Source organism: Strix uralensis, chromosome 26, assembly GCF_047716275.1.
Source record: "Strix uralensis isolate ZFMK-TIS-50842 chromosome 26, bStrUra1, whole genome shotgun sequence".
In the NCBI taxonomy this organism is placed as follows: domain Eukaryota; kingdom Metazoa; phylum Chordata; class Aves; order Strigiformes; family Strigidae; genus Strix; species Strix uralensis.
The window spans coordinates 8352623-8370243 of record NC_133997.1 but is presented as its reverse complement, the minus strand read 5'-3'; the positions used below and the strand labels follow the sequence as shown (position 1 = coordinate 8370243).

The window sequence follows — 17621 nt, the reverse complement described above, 5'->3', positions numbered from 1 at the left end:
CCGGGGGGTAGCAGGAGGGACACTGGGCAGGGGCAGGTGTGGGGGCTGACAGGGCCTTTTGTCCAAAGGCAGGCGAGGCGCAGGGGGTGGGTGCGGTGTGTCGTGGCACCTGCACAGTGCCACACTGGTGGCAGTCCGTGCGGTTGGTGGCCAGGCAGCCCCTCAGCAGAGCGCTGAGGCGGGGGCACCCGAGTCGCCACAGCGAGCGGTGGGGTCTGTCAGCGCTGCCGGCCAGAGAGGGAGCGGAGGCCGAGCCTGGGCCGCGGGGCCTCTCCCCATCGTCTACCCGCTTGCCTGGGCTGCGAGGAGGAGCTGGGTGGGCGCTGCCACCACAGCCCAGCTCCATCGCTGAGGGCTGATCTGACATGTGCCAACACATTTAATGTGGGATCTCCCAGTGCAAGTGGAGTGAGCAGCAACTTTATTGTGCTGGTGATAGGGGCCAGCACTTGGGGCTGATGCATGACCGGTCAGAAGCGTTCTCCAGGCCGGCTGTATGGTTTTTGTGCCCGACGCTCTAATCGTGTGCGATGCCGGATCCTGTGTGGCCCAAGGTGGCCGGAGCGTCTGCTGTTCTCAAGCAGCGAATTCCCACGGGACAGCCCTGATGCTGCATGTCTGGTGGAGCTGGAGCTGCTCCTCTTGGGTGCCAGGGTGCGGAGGAACAGCCCCAAAATCATCTGCCAGGCGGAGCCGAGGCTGCTGGGCTCATCACTTGGGACTGGCACACGGCTGGTGCCCCCACATGATCTTCCGGGCCGGCTGTATGGTTTTTGCGCCCGACGCTCTAATTGTGCATGGTGTCGCACCCGTTCTGGCCCGGGGTGCCTGCAGTAACTGCTGCTACCAGGCACTGTGGAGCTGCAGGGCGACCCCAGTGCCACCTGCCTTGTGGCGCTGGAGCTGGCAAGCTCTGAATTGTCACCGGAGGCTGTGAGGGGAAGCAAGAAGATCAGCGGCATGGCCAATCAGCCCTGGGGCGTGAGAGGCCGTTGTGGTGTCCCCGGCGCTCCTGGCGCCAAGCCCAGCCTAAGCCCCTGCTACCAGGCTTAGCCTGGACCCTGGCCCCAGCCCGGGGTCACCCACCCGGGTGCTTTGCCTCTTACCGGTGCCCAGGCCAGCACAGCTGTCACACTCCCAGGTGGTTTCTTCACTCCTCAAGTCAGAGCAGCGTCGGTGGGTGCCTTGGCCCGCGCAGGAGCTGCACAGGAGCAGTTGCCAGGGCCTGGAGAAGCCAATGGGTTGATGGTTGTTAGGACAAAGTGACTCAAGCAAGGGGTTGCCTGGCAGAGTCCTTCCTCCCGGAGCCCATGGGGAGACAGAGATGCCACGCACGCAGAGCTCTAGATTGGTGCTTTGGCGACCTACCCCTCTTCCTCGGCCTGCTCCCTGCCTCCTGGAAAAAGGCACCTGCTGGCGTTGCAGCAGCTGTGCATCTGATACACCTCTCCAAAGGCGCGGTCACTCTTCCGTGATGGTTGTCTTCTGGAGAAGGAAGGGGAAAGTGTTGAGTCCTGCGGCAGGTGCACCCGCCCCAATAAAGACCGAAACTTCTCAACCGCTAAAAGGGAAGAGTTAAAACTAGAGGCCACACTTTGGGGGTCGAGCTGTGTGGTGACTGTGGTCACGTACACACTTCTGTTGGTGACAGCCGTCACATACACACGTCGGTTGAAAGGCCAGGCCATTCGGCCAGCGAAATGCCTCTGTCAAGAGAAGTTTCTGCACCACTGACCATATATGAGCACAGAGCAGATTTGACTTGGGTATAAGTGGAGCCCTGTTGGAGGGCAAATTGAGGCAGCCCTCCTGGGAGCAGCAGGTCTGCGACTGGGGACTCTCCCCTTGGGTTGGGATGCCGCCTAAGGGAACTCCTTGAGGTTGAAGCCCTCATCTTTTATGTGAGCAATACATGCATTTTGGGCCACCATTTCTAAAGCTAAAGAATTCTTAAGCCGGTTGTGCAGGATTAAGTTCCCCTTACATCATTGAACCTGTGGTTTGATAATGTTGTCAGAGTTGTAAACAACTTTGACTGAGGAACAGCTTTTGTGGAGTTTAACAGGTGTTTGATTGTGTGAGCCTCCACGACAGGCCCCTGCTGCCCCAGAATCAGGCAGATCCTAGCTGTCCCTGCTCTTCTGCCCCCACCCTGTTTTCCAGTTCCCCCATGAATCTGAGGACAAGAGTCAGGGGACAGCAGAAGACCAGGTCTGCTGGAGCAGTCCCTGGCTTGACACTGTGCTTGTGCCTGACGTTTTGTGAGTTGGGAAGAGAAAAAACCAACCTCGTGGAGATTCGAATCCCCATGGTGAGCATTTCCATCACAAACTGATCTTTGTTTCGGCAAAGCAAGCAGCAGAAGCTGGTGCCAGTGTGGAGAGCCTGTGTCTGGATGCAGCGCCGGTGGAACCAGGCGTGTCGGCACGCTGGGCACACCATGGCGCTGTAGGACATTTTGTCTTCCACGAGGTCCAGGCAGATGAGGCAGGTGGTGTTCTGCTCTGGAGTGGCCTGCACCGCTTGCTCTGGGCGGTGCTTCCAGCAGAAGGATCTGGAGAGAAGATGAGAGGGATGGTGAGAAGTGCTGAGTCCTTCCCTGGCAATGACAAGGAGGGCAGAGGAGCTGTGAAGGAGCCCCAAACCCTGTCTGGCCGTGGCTGTGGCTGTTGGGAATTTTCCCTGTGGGTTCCTCACTTGCGTGTCTACTCTAGCAGCCCTTACCTGTACATCCCGAAGAATTGGGTGACACATTCACCCTCCGAGGCGCAGGGCAGATGGAAGCTGCGGTTGCAGTCACGCTCAGAGCAGGTGATGGCAGCACCCATCTCATGGCAGACGAAGCAGCACTGGAAAGAGAACAGAAAACCCCCTCAGCAGCAGGCCCGGGGCTTGCGTGTCTGTTCCCACACCTCTGTGGAGGTGCCAGGAGCAGGCGTTTGTCCCAGAGCTGGTGGAAGGGCTGGGATTCCTTTCTCGGGGTCCACGAGGAGCTCCCCGCAAGCTTCTCCCGGTGCAAACCTCCCTGCTGCTGCCAGGTGCTCACCTTCCGGGCTGCCCTCTGGATTGCACGTCTGGTGTCCTCGGCAAGAAACCAGTTCATTCTCTCTTGCAGAGAAAACTCGCTGCAAAGACACTGCAAAGCAGAGAAGGCCGGGAGCTTGTTAGATCAGAAAGAGAGGGACCATCCCTGGCAGAAAGCTGGAGGGAACTCACCAGGCAATACTTGTGGGTACAGAGTCCTTTCTTCACTCTTTTGGGCCCGCAGATATCGGGGTCAGCCTCTGCCCGGCGACACAGCACGCAGGCTGGAGCGGAGAGAGAAAATGGCGCTGGGAATGAGCACCTCTGCGGGGCCGGGGGACACTTGGAGAAGGGACACATGGAGGAGAAGGGAGCATGGCGGGCAGGGGGTCCCAGCAGGTGCCCACAGCCCAGCCTGGGCCCTGCTTGCTGAGGAGAGGAGGGACCCTGGGGTGGTTGGGGAGCTTCTGCCTTCCTCTGCCACCGCTCTTGGCCCCACGCTGAACACCCCGCCAGCCCTGCCGCCAGCCATGGGGAGCTGTGGGGAGGGACACTTTGCTCTCACCTTGCTCCCCCAAGTCTGGGTCCTGCTGCTTCATTGCAAACATGTTGATGGCGAGCCTCAGTCCCAGCTGTGCTGGGGTTTCTCCTCCAACCCTGAGGGAGCAGCAGGACACAGTGAGCTCGCAGCACCACAGCTCTGAGGCGTGAGTCTCCCCTTCTCCCTCGGCAGCCCCGGACAAGCCCCTGCCTCCCCTGCCCTCTCCTCACCTCACAAGGTCACACTGACCGGAGCCCAGCAGCTGGAGCCCAGCAGCCCTTTACCCAAGCTTTGTGACATCATCACCCATGGTGTGCCCCCAGTATGGGCAGGGGCACCCTTGGCTACCTGTCGAGGCCGGCGCTATGGCAACGTATGTGACACGGCCACCGCCTCACAGAGGTGGGTCTGAAGTCACGGGGCGGGGCCGCTCTTGTACCTGTACCTGCTGGCAAAGGTCACCCCAACCCGGCTGGACACAAGGCGCTTCTACCTCCGCTCCAGGGGACCCAGCTTGAGCAGAAGCTTGGACTAGATGGTCTCCAGAGGTGACGTTCAACGTCAGCCTTCCTGGGATTCTGGGAAAGGCACCCTTGCCTGTGTCGAGAGGGGCTTTGTGGATCGCAGGCGAGCTTAAAATGGCCAGCACGGGAACGGCAACGGGGCCAAGTGCACGGGGATGTGGAGAGCACCAAGCGCGGGGACTCGGATGCACCGAGCAAGGGAGCAGGGGCCCTGAAAAGTTTGGGCTTTGGGGACATTGCAAACGTGTGACAGGGGTGGCACCAAGCCCAGAGATGGGGACATCGTTGTGTGTGGAGGTGGTGATAGCGCTGAGCGTGTGTACTGGTTTTCTATGGGTCGTGGTTTGAACAAGTCTGGCGGCCAGACGCCACACAGCAGCTTGCTCTTCCTCCCCTGCCTGGGGGGATGGGGGTGGAAACTGGAGGGGCAAAGGGAGGCTCGTAGGTTGAGAGGAAAACAGCTTAATAACTGAAACAAAATAAAACAAAACAATAATAACAATAATAGAAAGTACAAATGGGTAATGCACAATGCTATTGCTTACCATCCGCCAACCGATACCCAGCCCGCTCCCGGCTAGCGATCCCGGAGAAGCCAAGATCCCAAAAGGGAGATGAGGTTGGCCTCTTCCCTCTTCATGTGACTCATCACGTTGATGAAGACCACTAGAGCCTTGGTCTTGACGTCGGTGTTGGCATCCGGCAGGGTGTCCGTGACGTCAGGCAGCAGCACCAGCATTTTTCTGGCCCGTACAAAACACACCGTTGCCTTTTTGTGAAGCAGTGAAAGACCACCCCAGCCCCTGGCTGCCAGGGCGGCTCCCCTTGCCGACCCCCCGCTCACCGTTTCGGCTGTTTTCAAGAGCGTGACGAGGCCCGTGAGCACCGCTGAGAGCATCACCGGGCTGGGACGCCTCAGGTACCTCTGGTCTTTGTAAAGGGCAGCAAACTCCTCTGTGTCAACATCAGCGCAGACCAGAAGCTAAAATGGAGATATCGGTGAGAGACCAGCAGAGCTGCAGGGCTCCCTCCGCGCCACCAGCACGGTCCATGGCAAGTGTCTTCTCTTGCCTTGAGGCCACCCCAAAGTCTGTCTTTGCCCCTCTCAAGAGCCCCGTCTCTGCCCCAGGAGCAGCAACTGCCTTGACTCTGGTTTCTGCCTCTTCCCGGGGTCTCCACGCTGCAGAGCCGGGGCATGCAGGGGCATGCAGGCAGGGGGGAAGGCAGAATGATGCCTGTGCCAGGGCCAAATGAGCATGGGGTGGCTCCAAGCATATGGCATGGGGGTCTGGCTGGTGCTAAGCAGCTGGAGGAGGAGGAGGAGGAAGGCAGAGCACTGGGGCTGAGCATGGGTCACTCACAGCCCATGGGTCCTCCTTGGGAGGACTGGAGTCCTCCTCCATTGGGAGGAGTGGAGCCCGTGGCAGGGACCCACGCTGGAGCAGTTTGTGAAGAGCTGCAGCCCTGTGGGAAGGGCCCACGCTGGCACAGTTTGTGGAGGACTGTCTCCATGGGGAGGGACCCCACGCTGGAGCAGGGGAAGAGTGTGAGGAGTCCTCCCCTGAGGAGGAAGGAGCAGCAGAAACAAGGGGTCGATGAACTGACCACAACCCCCATCCCCTGCCCCCCCAACCCATGCCGCTGGGGGGGAGGCGGAGGAGAAATCGGGAGCAAAGCGGAGCCCAGGAAGAAGGGAAGGGTGGGGGTAAGGTGTTTTTAAGATGTGGTTGCATTTCTCACTGTCCTACTCTGTTTGATTGGTGAATTAGTGGTGGTGGTGGTGGTGAAATTAAATTGATGTTCTTCTTCTTCCCCAATCGAGTCCGTCTTTTGCCTGTGACCATAACTGGTGGGCCATCCCTCCCTGTCCTTGTCTCAAATCCCAAGCCTTCTGTTTTAGCTGTTTCTCCCCATCCCTGAGGGGGAAAGAGTGAGCGAGCGGCTGCATGATTCTCAGTTGCCCTCTGGGCCTAAACCCGGACAGGTGTGCAGGTAATTCTCCCCCATCAGTTGACTCCCATGGACCTCCAGCAGTGTAAAAGCTGTTGAGAGCACAACGCCAGTTAAGGAGGAATGGGAGGTGTTTTTCTTTCCTCCCCAGCGACTAAACGGCAAACAGTCTGCAAACAGAACTCTTGCTGACTGCGGTTGAGACAAGGAAAACTAAGCTGGCTGTGCAGGTGTTGCTGGTGACGGCTTGCTGTGCCTGTGCCGCCACGCGGATGGCAGATGCCAGCGTGCCCCTTTGTCCTGTGTCCTTCCAGCCCTCTGCTTTCATGGCGTGTCTCGTACAGAAGGCAACGCCGACTTTTAAACTGTGCCGGGTGGTGTGGGGGAAGGTGTCATCTCTCCGCTATTTACTAGTTTCTTTCTCCCTTTGTCTCGTGCATTTTTGTCAAGGCTGCTGTGCAGAGCACATCTTTAGAGGACTGTTTGTCTTTCCTCTGGGTTAGATTTTTACTCTCTTTTAGGTGACAGAGAGAGATGGTGCAGGTGGGGAGGAGGTGCTGACGAGCACTGTCATTTTCCTGTAATGAAAACCATCCTGGGGGATGGAGATCTCAGGACATCTTTTCTATATTCATACCGGCCTCGTTGCCAGGATGTCGCACGGGCAAGAAATAAAATGGGAGATAGGTTGAGCTCTGAGCGGTCAGAGGGCAGCTTGTCTCGAGAGCATTTCCTTGGCCTGAGTTGATAGGCAAGTTACCTTTATTGGAACTTGTTCTGCTGTGACCATGCTTGTGACTACTTAGCCCGGCGCAACTGTGGCTCTCTGGAGGGGATTAACTCAAGGGTGTGTCTGCCTGTATCAGCTTGATCTAGCTGCTAGATTAGAGAGGCATAATCCGCCTTCCTTTTTCATCAGATTGCACGATTTTTTCTTCTCTTGGGTACAGTTTTAGGTTACCTCTTGTTTAAAGACTTGGCTAATTTTTCTTGAGGCGAGATATTTAATAAATCACTCGGGACAGTTTCTCTTTGAGTGAATTAACTTTGGTTCTTCATGAACTTCTTCCTGAATACAAAACTGGGTTTGACTCATTGGGAATAAAGGAGAAAAGGTACTGCTGACATACCGGGGGGAGCTCTCACTTTGTAATGTCCCTGTTAACACTGGAAGTGAGAGCTGAATTTGCCTGCCTCTTCACCGTATGCCAATAATAATAATTATAAAGCCTGTGTGTTCAGTGCTATATTTTTGCACAGCTTCACAGCAGTGTGTAGACACTGAACGTAGTGCAGTGTCTTTTACCTCATTTCATCTTTGAGATTGCAAACCATATTTTCTGAAAAGGAGAGAAGAGGAAACTGTGTCAGTTTACTTGCTTTTCCTCTGCTTTTATCTACTACGCTTCTCTGACAGAAAGATGTCAGCCCAGGCGGAAGACAGATCACTCTGAAAGTATGTCCTGTGAAACACTAGCGGGCTTTTGTGCGTTTCTGCGCATCATTAGAAATAGTCCAGTGATGCCTCAGTGGAAGCCCCTCTTGCAGACAGGTCCTGGGGACTGTTCAGCCAGGGCTGCTGTGCAGCATGCGGACTGCAGCACCATCCTGTGTTGTGGAGACTTTGCAGACAGTTGCAGAAACCAAGTGCTGAAGCTGTGTGTCTCCCCGGCTCCATTCTGAAACAATGGAAACAATGTTCTGAACTATGTGCAGAGGTAGAGAATGTGCAGGTTTACATCTATAGAGGGGAATCTGGAGTTTGTGTGTTGTGAGCACACGCTGGCGCTGGAGCCAGGGACTCCTTCGCCTGAGCTGAGCCCTTTGCTTTTCTGTTCCTGCTGGCATCAGCCACGCACAGAGTATCCCGTGCAGACCCTGGTGATGGAGTTGCACTCCGGAGGATGCAGGGAATTGGGAATCCCCCTTTGTGGGGAAGGAAACAAGGTAATTATTGCTGTCTTTGCTTTGTAGCATCTTCCTGGAAATGCACCCATCTGTTAGATGTGGGAACACTGCTCTGTCCTCTTCCTTTTCCTTTCTGTACGCATCGATGTGGGGGTTGACAGAGCAGTGGTGGCTCCTGAGCTCTAGGAGATGTCTGGGATGGATTTATGAAACCACACTGCCTTTACTGGGCTTTGGGTTAAGAGGCAGTTCGTACGTGAGCAGTTGACGGCTGTTACAAAAATAGTTGGCAACCGCTGTGGTAAAGGTGTTCTCTCAGTGTCACCTACTGAAGCGTTTGATACAAATATTTACAGCATCCACAGTATCTAGAGCCTTTGTCTCTCATGTGCTTGATGTTAACAGCACTCCTTGTGTGCTACCAGAGGAAAAGCAGATATGAAATGATTGATTGAATCAGGGGAACATTATAAAAAGCTTTGAGTGTTCTAGAAATCTAAGTCAAAGGTGACTTAAGCATTGAAAAATAAGGCTCTGACTAGGCAATGAGGAAAAAAAAAAAAAAGGCTGAGGCTTTCTCAAATGTTTCTGTACGTGATAAATAAAGAACAAGATGTTCATCTTGTGAGGTGTGTTCCTTGTTCTCGTCAAGAGTCAGTGACTGACGCAGACTTACAGCTCCTGGAAATAGGTGCCATTCTTCTGTATTTGAGGCCCTGCTGCCCAGGTGAGCTGAGCTGAAAACACGTACCCTGGCGCTATGTGGGTACCTGCCCAGGTGTCATCAAGTTCCACTGGAAGAGCCTGGATTTTCCTGAGGTTTCCCTCTGTCTCTTCCTCACCCATTGCTCTTGAAGAAGGGCACACGTTTCCCCTTGCTCTGCCTTAAGCCTTAGTAGCCCCTGAAACCCTTTTGCCGAAGTTCAGTTTAGTGAGATGAAGCTTCAGGCAGAGCCCTGGTTGGGTTCTGTGTCTCAGCCAGAGAAGTTGGCTTTAAACCAGGCGGCAGGCGGCAGGGGAAGGGCAGTGATGTGCGGCCTTGCCTGTCGGCAGGGGATCACTGGCCTTCAGAGCCTTAATGCCGGGGCGATGGCAGCTCCTCTGCCTGCTCTGGGATCTCTTTTCAGCACTGGCTGGCAGAGCTGGAGATCTTTGCTGGGATCTTCCCAGCTGCCGTCCATGAGTGTGAACACACTGGAACCACCAACAACTTTCACACCCAGACATGGCGAGGCCGCTGTGAATGCTGATGAAGGGTGGGAAGTGGAGGGGGGAGCCTGTGCAGAACAACAGCACAGCCACGCAGAGAAGTGCTGGAGCTTTTGCTTTCAGGCGTTAGAGGAGGAAAGTTCACTTCCTTCGGTTGCATTAATTTTCTCTCGCTCAGCCATGTACAACGGAATGCCAAACTGTCCCCATGTCCCCCCACGGTCCCCGTGTCCCACACTGTCCCCACATCCCCATATCCTCCACGGTCCCCCTGCCCCCCAGGTGATCACCTTCAGCCCCAGCCTGGTGCCCACGGCCACCTCCCCTGGCACCACCACTGTCCCCAGTGTCCAGCCTGTGGTCAGGCTGGTGTCAGCAGTGACCACGGTCCCCAGTGCCACTATCACTGGCAGCGTCCAGAAGTACATCGTGGTGTCCCTGCCCCCCACCAGTGACATCAAGCGGGACATTGGGACCCCCATGGGTGCCCCCACCCCAGGACCCAAATTGTCCCCTCTGCCACCACCTCCCCAACTGTCCCCCCCAAATCAGAGCCCGGGACAGTCCACAACCACCCCCCTCCTCCGCTGGGAAAGCCAACAGGACCCGCGGGTGGTGGCACAGTGCCCCCAGTCTGCCCAGTGACGCCACTGGGACCCAGCTGCTGGGCACAGGGGGTCACCTGGGGGTCCACCGCTGTCCCTGTGTCCCCCCTGCAGTGTTCCCAAGTGTCCCAGAACCTCTCCATGGGGTTGGGGGTGGCCTGGGTTTCCAACAGTGTCCTCATGTAACCTCCTGTAGTGTCCCCATGTGACTTAGGGGTACCCATGTGTTCCAGGGACCCCTCTGTGGGGAAAGGGGTGGCCAGGGAATGTCCGTCAGTGTCCCTGTGGGTCCCCCAGTGTCCCCACGTGTGTCTCCCAGTGTCCCAGGACCCCTCTATGGTGATGCAGAGGGTGGCCTAGGTGTCCCCAGAGTGTCCCTGGATGCCCTGCAGTGTCCCTATGTCCCCCCCCCCAATGTCCCCAGTGTCCCCCAGTGTGCTGAGACCCCTCTGGAGGGGGATGGGGGTGACCTGGGTGCCCCCCATGTCCCCATGAGTCCCAGGACCCCCTTCATGGGCCACCCACCCCAGGGGACCCCCTGTAAATACCTGCACCCAAGCGCTGTTAATAACCCAATAAACTCCCAGTGCCCCCCGCTTCATCCCAGTTCATCCCAGTGCCCCCCAGAGCTTCCCAGTGCACAGCAGTTCATCCCAGTGCCCCCCAGTGCTCTGCGGTGTATCACTGTGCCACGTTCTGTCAGAGGGCTGTAACACTTTCCCGTAGACATCAGCAGTTAGGAGCTACAGAGGCAGAAGAGATCCTGGTTCTAACCTGTGTGGATGGTATTAATGCACTTAGAAAGCACTTTTCAGCTCAGGTTGAGGGTAAATCCTTGAATGCCATAGAAATCTGAATCATGTCAATTCTTTCCTGTAAAAGGGTTTTAGCACGGGCCGGATTTGGTTGTTCAGGTAAACCAGTAAGGTCCAGAACCAGGGTGGATGACCCAGAGCAATCAGGATCCTACAGGCCTGTAGTGGGAATGAGAATTGTATCATCATCTTTAGTGTGATTATGGCTTCCTGCAGAATACCCAGTTCCTCTGTCTGCGAATATCCACCTACTGTTGGAGTCTTCAGGGCCTGATAAACTCCAACCAGCAACAAATGTACAGCGTGATGGCCTGTTAGAAGAGGTTTTACGTAAGGGCTTCTGGAGACTGTCCCGTCCACGTTCAGAGGCTGTGGTATATAGTAGAGCCTGGGGGGGGATGGGAAGGACACCAGGCGGTGACAGGCCTGGGGGGTGACAGGACGTCAGGCGGTGATGGGCCCAGGGCTGTTGGGAGAGCCAGCACAGGCCCAGGGGCTGGCGGGAGGTGATGCTGTGTGGTGAAGGCCCGGGGGGTGACAGGAGGGACACCACAGGCCCGGGGGGTAGCAGGAGGGACACTGGGCAGGGGCAGGTGTGGGGGCTGACAGGGCCTTTTGTTCAAAGGCTCTGGGGCAGGCGAGGCGCAGGGGGTGGGTGCGGTGTGCCGTGGCACCTGCGCATTGCCACATTCGTGGCAGTTCGTGCAGTTGGTGGCCAGGCAGCCCCTCAGCAGAGCGCTGAGGCGGGGGCACCCGAGTCGCCATAGCGAGTGGTGGGGTCTGTCAGCGCTGCCGGCCAGAGAGGGAGCAGAGGCCAAGCTGGGGCCTCAGGGCCTCTCCCCATCATCCATCCGCTTTCCTGGGCTGCGAGGAGGAGCTGGGTGGGCGCTGCCACCACAGCCCAGCTCGATCACCGCCGGCCACGGGCCGCAGTTGTTGCCGGGGCGGTGGCTGGGGCCCTGCAGTGCCACCACGATGGAGTCCTGAGGCCTCCGCCAGCCGAGTCTGCCCCAGCTCACAGAGCCTGGCCGCACTAACCCGGTGTGTCGGCCTCGACACCATCTGCTGTGGTAGATGCCATGACGGAGCAGGCATCGCCTGGCCCAGCCATGTTGTACGTCCACTACAAGCTCTCCTCCAAGGTGAGCTGTGATACGGTCACCTTCGATGGCCTCCACATCTCCCTGTGCCGCCTCAAGCGACACATCATGGGCCGTGAGAAGCTGAAGGTGGCCAACTGCGACCTGCAGATCACCAGTGCCCAGACCAGAGAAGGTGTGTGGGGGTGGTGGGCACGGGGCCTCGGGGATGGCCCGGCTGGCGGTGGCCATGGCCTGCAAGAGCCGCGCGCTGCTCTTTGTGGCTCATCCCAGTGTAGCGTGAGTCAGCCTGTGGCCCATCCCGCCGGCGTGCAGCGGGACCGGGAGGGTGAGCGGCACCAGCGATTCAGCAGGGTGGGAAGCGACTGTGTGATTTGGCTGTGATCGGCAGCTGTGGCTTGTGTTGGGGGCATCACAGAGCTGTTCTCTTGTAGCTGCTGTTCTGACAACTACCTTCAGATCTGTCTGTTAGACATGGAGCTGGGCGTAGAAGACTACGTGGTTGATGTGTGACATGTAGGGCTTACGAAAGCTTTGGTTTCCTGGAATTTTCTAGGCAAAACGGTAAGGAAATGTGGGAGGATTTCTTATAATAACGAACTTGCCGGATTTCTCTGAAACCTGGTGGAGAAGCTGAAAGTGATGGAAATAGAACAGATGGCTAGAAGAAAAATAGTGGGTTTGGTAACTTAATTTTATCTTCAACTTGTTTTACTCCACTACATTGGAAAACTGCTTTTGTGGCTGTTTCAGAAACTGCTCACGAGCAACATTTTGGATCAAGAGTGTCTCTGTGAGTTATAATCTATGCAGACCCTTTAAAGCCATCTCGCACGAGTGTTCTTTGTATCTAAATCATACTTTGGAATTGGTTGTTAATATAATTATTTTCTACATGAAAGATACTGCCATTGAGATGCTATTGAGCATCATTTCATCATTCATTTCTAACCTTTTTTTTTTTCCTGGTACTACATGTTAACCATGTCAGGGCAGTACTGAGGTTTTATGGGAGAACATTTTTGCTGATTATGCGTAAGAAATGTGCTTAGAGAAGTCATAAATTCTTTTAAATCTAACAAATGGTGCTTGATTCTCAGAGATGATAATGGTTTTGTATTACTTAGTATGATATTACAGTTTGGTAATCTGCCATCTTGATAAGTTTGAACATGATTAAAGAATTTGGGATGTGATTTTTCAAAATAAAAAGAATTGTAAAGTGTTTTCACTCTAAACATTACATTTCTTTTTATATTTTCCTGTGCTTCTGTGACACTCTGGCAACAGTCTTTTCTTTAAAATGTGTACTAGCAGCTTTTTTACTCTTCCTGTTTCATGTATTAAAACTTAAACAGAATAATATGTTCGCTGCAGTAACTGTAACTTCAGCCCTAGTCTTTAAAGTGGTTGGACTAAAGATCACTGTATATCTCCAGATATTTGAATTATTTCCAGGAGAATGTCTGTGAAGACACTTAACAGCACAACGTTAGGTGTCTTAGGGATGCCATTGGATTGTGTGATGTGTAGGTAGAGATACATTTCAGAAGTCTTGAATTTTTCTAGTAGTATTGAATAAATTTGCCAAGAACTTTTGAAAATTGTTTAATTAGCTTTAAGGGCTTTGCTGCAGAAGGGTCTCTGAATTTTGTCTTCAGCTGCTAATGTACTTTCAGCTTCACAAATGCTAGCAGGCTGAGTGGCCAGCTGGCTGACGTCACTCCTGTAATAGTTGGGTCTGTGTAAAACAGAGCCTTAAAACCAGAACGCTGGCTGGTAATGAACTGTGATGGAGCTGATTAGTATCACCAGAAGAAAAAATGTTTTGAAAGAGGCCAAGCACATGGATTCTGTTCTAGTACGTGAGGAACAGAAAGCAAAGTTTTAGAAGAAAAATTTATGCTCATAAACTTGTTACCCCATAAAGTGTTACTCTGATAGACATAATACCAGTTTTATACAGTGTGTTGCTTTGATTTCATACATAATCAGAATCCAGTGAAGAAAAAGCGTCTGCTTCACTAGGTTCTGTTAAATGTGGTGTTGCCCAGAGGTGAACTTAAAGAAGGAATATCCTTCATACTTCAAAGAGCATCACTCTTGTTTAACAGTGACAAGATCCTCCTCTAGGTAGGTTGTGTTCCACTTTGACCTTTATAAAATGAGTGTAAAATTTTAAACTTGCTATATTAGTGTCACAGATGCTTATTGAATTTCGTAAGGGTGTTTTCCATGTGTAAATGCAAAACTCCGCCAGCGGTTTTCAGAGCAGAGCTAGGGAACACATTTTGGTGTAATTTATGTGTATGCCAAATTTTTGCTTTATAGGCATAACCGTGAATTTCAGTTTCTATTAATCAGATGAGGATGCTTAAACTCACCTTCAGAAAGCAAAGGGAAAAACTAAACCAGGATATTCTGCCTAAATGGGATGTTTGGAATTCTTAGATGTGGACATAAAGTATTGGGGTTTTATAACTTTGTCAGTGCAGGAGTCCTGACCACATGTTGCAATGATCTTGGAAAGAACAAAGTGAACCTTGAGTGAGGGTGGCCTACTTGTTCAGATTTTTCTGAGCACTCTTAACTTTTTACAGCTCAGTAACTGTTACTTTTCATAATGGCAATCTCGCAATACAAGCAGTGTCAATATAAGCTAAAAGTAAACAGGATTTTACATATCAGTGGAAAAAAATTATAGGATGGACTCTTCAAATGCTGGGAAGGCAAAATGGCTGGTTGGGACCTATTTTACAAAGGGGGAGGGGAAGTGTGTGTGTCCTCTTCCATGCTTACTGCAGAGGCATGTTCTCTAAAGGCAGAATTCCCTTCAAAAAGCCTACACCCAAGAATGATGCATTTAAACTTGCCTCCTTTTAACTGGATCTGAATTTCTTGACCTGTCTCTTATAACAGATGTTATAACAGACATCATTTGGCCTCACAGCTGATGTCTGTCTGTCTACTGAATGTCTTCAACACTCTGCAAATGTAGCCTTTTAGAGAAAACATTTAAGCAGCTTTTAAACCTTGCCCTTCCCTGTGCCGGTTTGTGTTGCAATGCTTGTGTGAGGGAGTTACTTTGGTTACACCCTGGAGTGCAAGGAATTCTTGGGCTGCCATGCAGCGTTATTGCGTGGAGCTGTCAGAGAGGGGATGGAGTTCCCTGTTTCCCTGGCTGAGTTCACAAAACGTGATGTCACGGTGCAGCTCATGCCCTGCCTGTTTGGGAGTCGGCTGCTTTGACTCTGTCACCAGCGGGTTGGGACCTCTCCGGGCTGTGCTGTCAGCTCGGGTCGCGTCCCCTGGCCAGGTACTCAGGCCAGGCTCAGTTTGGTTCATTACCACATTGTCTCCAGCATTGCTTTTGCTTTCCCAGTCACACGCCGAAGTGGCAAGCGGGGCCAGTAAGACATTCAGGCATCGGGCGGTCTGTATAATCAGATTAGTGATTGAAAGTAAGTTAGATTTCATCGCCTCATCCTTTCAAAGCCATAGAGGTGCTCTTTTGGAGCACAGCACTGTATGATAATAATGCAAATGAACGGTTTAGCCTACTGAACTAGCTAATTCAAGAAATGATGATACGGCAGGTGGAGATGAGATCGTTGGTACCTATTGTGGTGGGAGCTGAAAATCCAGAAATAGTAGCCCGGTCTATTAATCAGGATGTTTTGAGGCAGTGCTCTCAGTGCCAGCTGCATAGATGATTTGTTTGTTGCCAAGTGTGCAAGTGCTGTTAATTAGAACAGAGATAAAAAATCACCTAATGAGAAAGTACATTTTTAAGTGCTAGGGAGAAATGTGTTCTTGGGAGTTCCCCTGTTTTCTGGTAGAGGCAGTCTGGCATGTTAGTAGTCATTTTCATCTCTTACTCTGCAAATCCTTCCCCCAGCAGCGTAACAGCTGGTTAGCCAGGCACCTGAGCCTAATAAAGGCTTTTCACTGCTGTTTCACATACAGGCTTGTCCTCTGATGACTTCTGCTCTGATGAGCTTCTGTACTTTATCTGGGTGAAAATACTTCTCTAGGTGGTGCTCACAGAGATCCTTTTGCTGTGTTGTCGGACTCAAAATGGTGGATTAAAGCAGACCATAAAATAAAGTAGGAGCTTTTTTCCGTAACTTGTTTATAGCATACATATGACACGAAGTATTAAAACTAGCAGAATTATAGATGAACTTAAAAATGGGGTTTAAAAAATGTTCATTAAATGGGAAGCAGTATAAACTTCAGAGCATAACCTGAGCTGTTTGTACCTTTTTGCAGAAAGAAGGTTGTGGACACCAACGCGCTGTTGATTTAAGATTTCTAAGTCAGTATGAGGCAGCAGTCAAAGCAGCCATTGTTTAACTCGTCTGCCCCCATTCATTCCTTGAAATACTTCTTTCCCTTGACTCTTTCAAGCATCCTGTTTCTTGTAGACTAGATATCAAGTTTTAGACTGTTCTCTCTCTTCTGCTCTTGACTTTAATATAACGTCCAAATCTTCCTTTGCTTTTGCATGCTTTCTGAGTTAATCAAATCCTTATTTTGAATCACAGGTCAGATTGGCAAAAGCCCAGTAGTCACTTACTGGCCATCACTGGCAGCAACGCAAGTTTTGTGCTGTAAGGGAATAGGAATCAACAATGTTGTCACCTCCAGCTTTGTTGAACCTTTCTCTTGGAGCTCTACTTGGACAACTGTGAAAAGTAGCCTTGTTGAGCGTGATGTCACTGCTCACTCTGCAGATGTGGAGTCGTGGCGAGGCAGAGTGACACTGCTTTGCAGCTCCTGGTAGCTGCCACGGCTCTGCTAGGGGATGTTGCTGCTTGCGGGGAACAGGCTCCTGCTGGGAGATGCCAGTTTAGTCTGAGAGCTGTTAGACTAAGCTGGCATCTGTTAAGTTCAAATCGAGCAGACAGAAATTTCCAGGGACTTCAGGAATAGTGCTTCAGCTTTAGTCTTTGCCTATTTGAAACAAAAAAGGTAACTTTTTAGTCTACATTGTTTGACTTCACCTCTAATAACATTTAATGACCAAAATGAATTCAATTAATTGAGGTGAAGGAAAAATAAATGTATTAAAGCCAAGTGGTATCAGGTCCCTTCACAGAACTAACTCAGCAATGTACTCTGCTGTATGTAAACCCTCTTCCACAAGTTCTCTGACTTGGTAACCAAGCTAGTGGGATACTTCAAGTCCCACAAAGATGTGCTGCGATAGGTGTTCTATACAAATAAAGCCTTTACTTCACCAAGCTATTGTCACTCTTCAGTTGATCCACCTAAATGCGTACTGATTGACTTTTAAGGTGGATTAATTTTTCTGTCAGTCTGTCACTAGATGGCTGGAGCTCTCTTCACTATGCGCTTCACAAGCAGATTGAAAGCCAGCATATCTCTCTCTATATATATACATGTAAGGACAGTCCATTCAGAAGGCAGATGTCAATGCTTCTCTTCTAATGGTCAGTGAATTGTCACGAAATACTAAAAGAGGACTTATTCCTCTTTTTGCATCGTACACCTGTTGTGCATGTTACAGCTGACCTCTGCAGGCTTGCATAATTTGTGAATAAATGCATTGGTTGCTGTCCTCATGTGTACAATCTCTTTCTGGGAGAGGTGCTGCCACTTGCAATCTTCTGCAGAACTACCACAACCCTCAGCTGGGCACAGGCGTGGCAAACTCCTGTCTTTTGTGGAGCTTGTGTTGCTTATCCTGTACCTCTGAAATCTCAATCCACTGGTTTGTGATCTAGACCAGAAAGAACACTCTGTATGACTCCGTTCAGCAGGTGGAAACAGCTGCTTTGGGCTTCCAGAGCTGCTGCTGGCATCATCTCCCCATTGCTTGTCTGGGCCTCGGTACTGCTTGAGCTCCTCTGCCATCAGAAGGTCCCAGTGCAGGCCTCTCTTGATGGGTGGCTGTATAAGGCTTAGATTTTCCTTTTGAG

The 17621-nt window shown here is 52.1% G+C and overlaps 1 protein-coding gene across 1 annotated transcript; it reads right to left on the bottom strand.

The window, feature by feature from the left end:
* Positions 1–470: 470 nt before the first annotated feature.
* On the bottom strand, positions 471–3747 carry LOC141935101 (E3 ubiquitin-protein ligase PHF7-like). Its single transcript, XM_074851055.1, has 8 exons — positions 3590–3747; positions 3217–3308; positions 3047–3136; positions 2725–2849; positions 2288–2554; positions 1369–1485; positions 1107–1225; positions 471–931 (listed from the first exon to the last, which is right to left on the bottom strand). Exons 1-8 carry the CDS (start codon positions 3630–3632, stop codon positions 471–473), a joined length of 1314 nt encoding a protein of 437 aa, XP_074707156.1. The 5' UTR covers positions 3633–3747.
* Positions 3748–17621: the final 13874 nt, after the last annotated feature.

What these genes read in the sequence shown, in the direction of transcription:
- LOC141935101 (XM_074851055.1), bottom strand. Translation starts at nt 3,632, where the DNA reads ATGTTTGCAATGAAGCAGCAGGACCCAGACTTGGGGGAGCAAG. An exon ending in GTACCCACAAGTATTGCCTG is followed by an intron (nt 3,137 to 3,216) that starts GTGAGTTCCCTC and finishes TCTGCTTTGCAG; the next exon opens with TGTCTTTGCAGCGAGTTTTC. An exon ending in TCCAGAGGGCAGCCCGGAAG is followed by an intron (nt 2,850 to 3,046) that starts GTGAGCACCTGG and finishes TTCTCTTTCCAG; the next exon opens with TGCTGCTTCGTCTGCCATGA.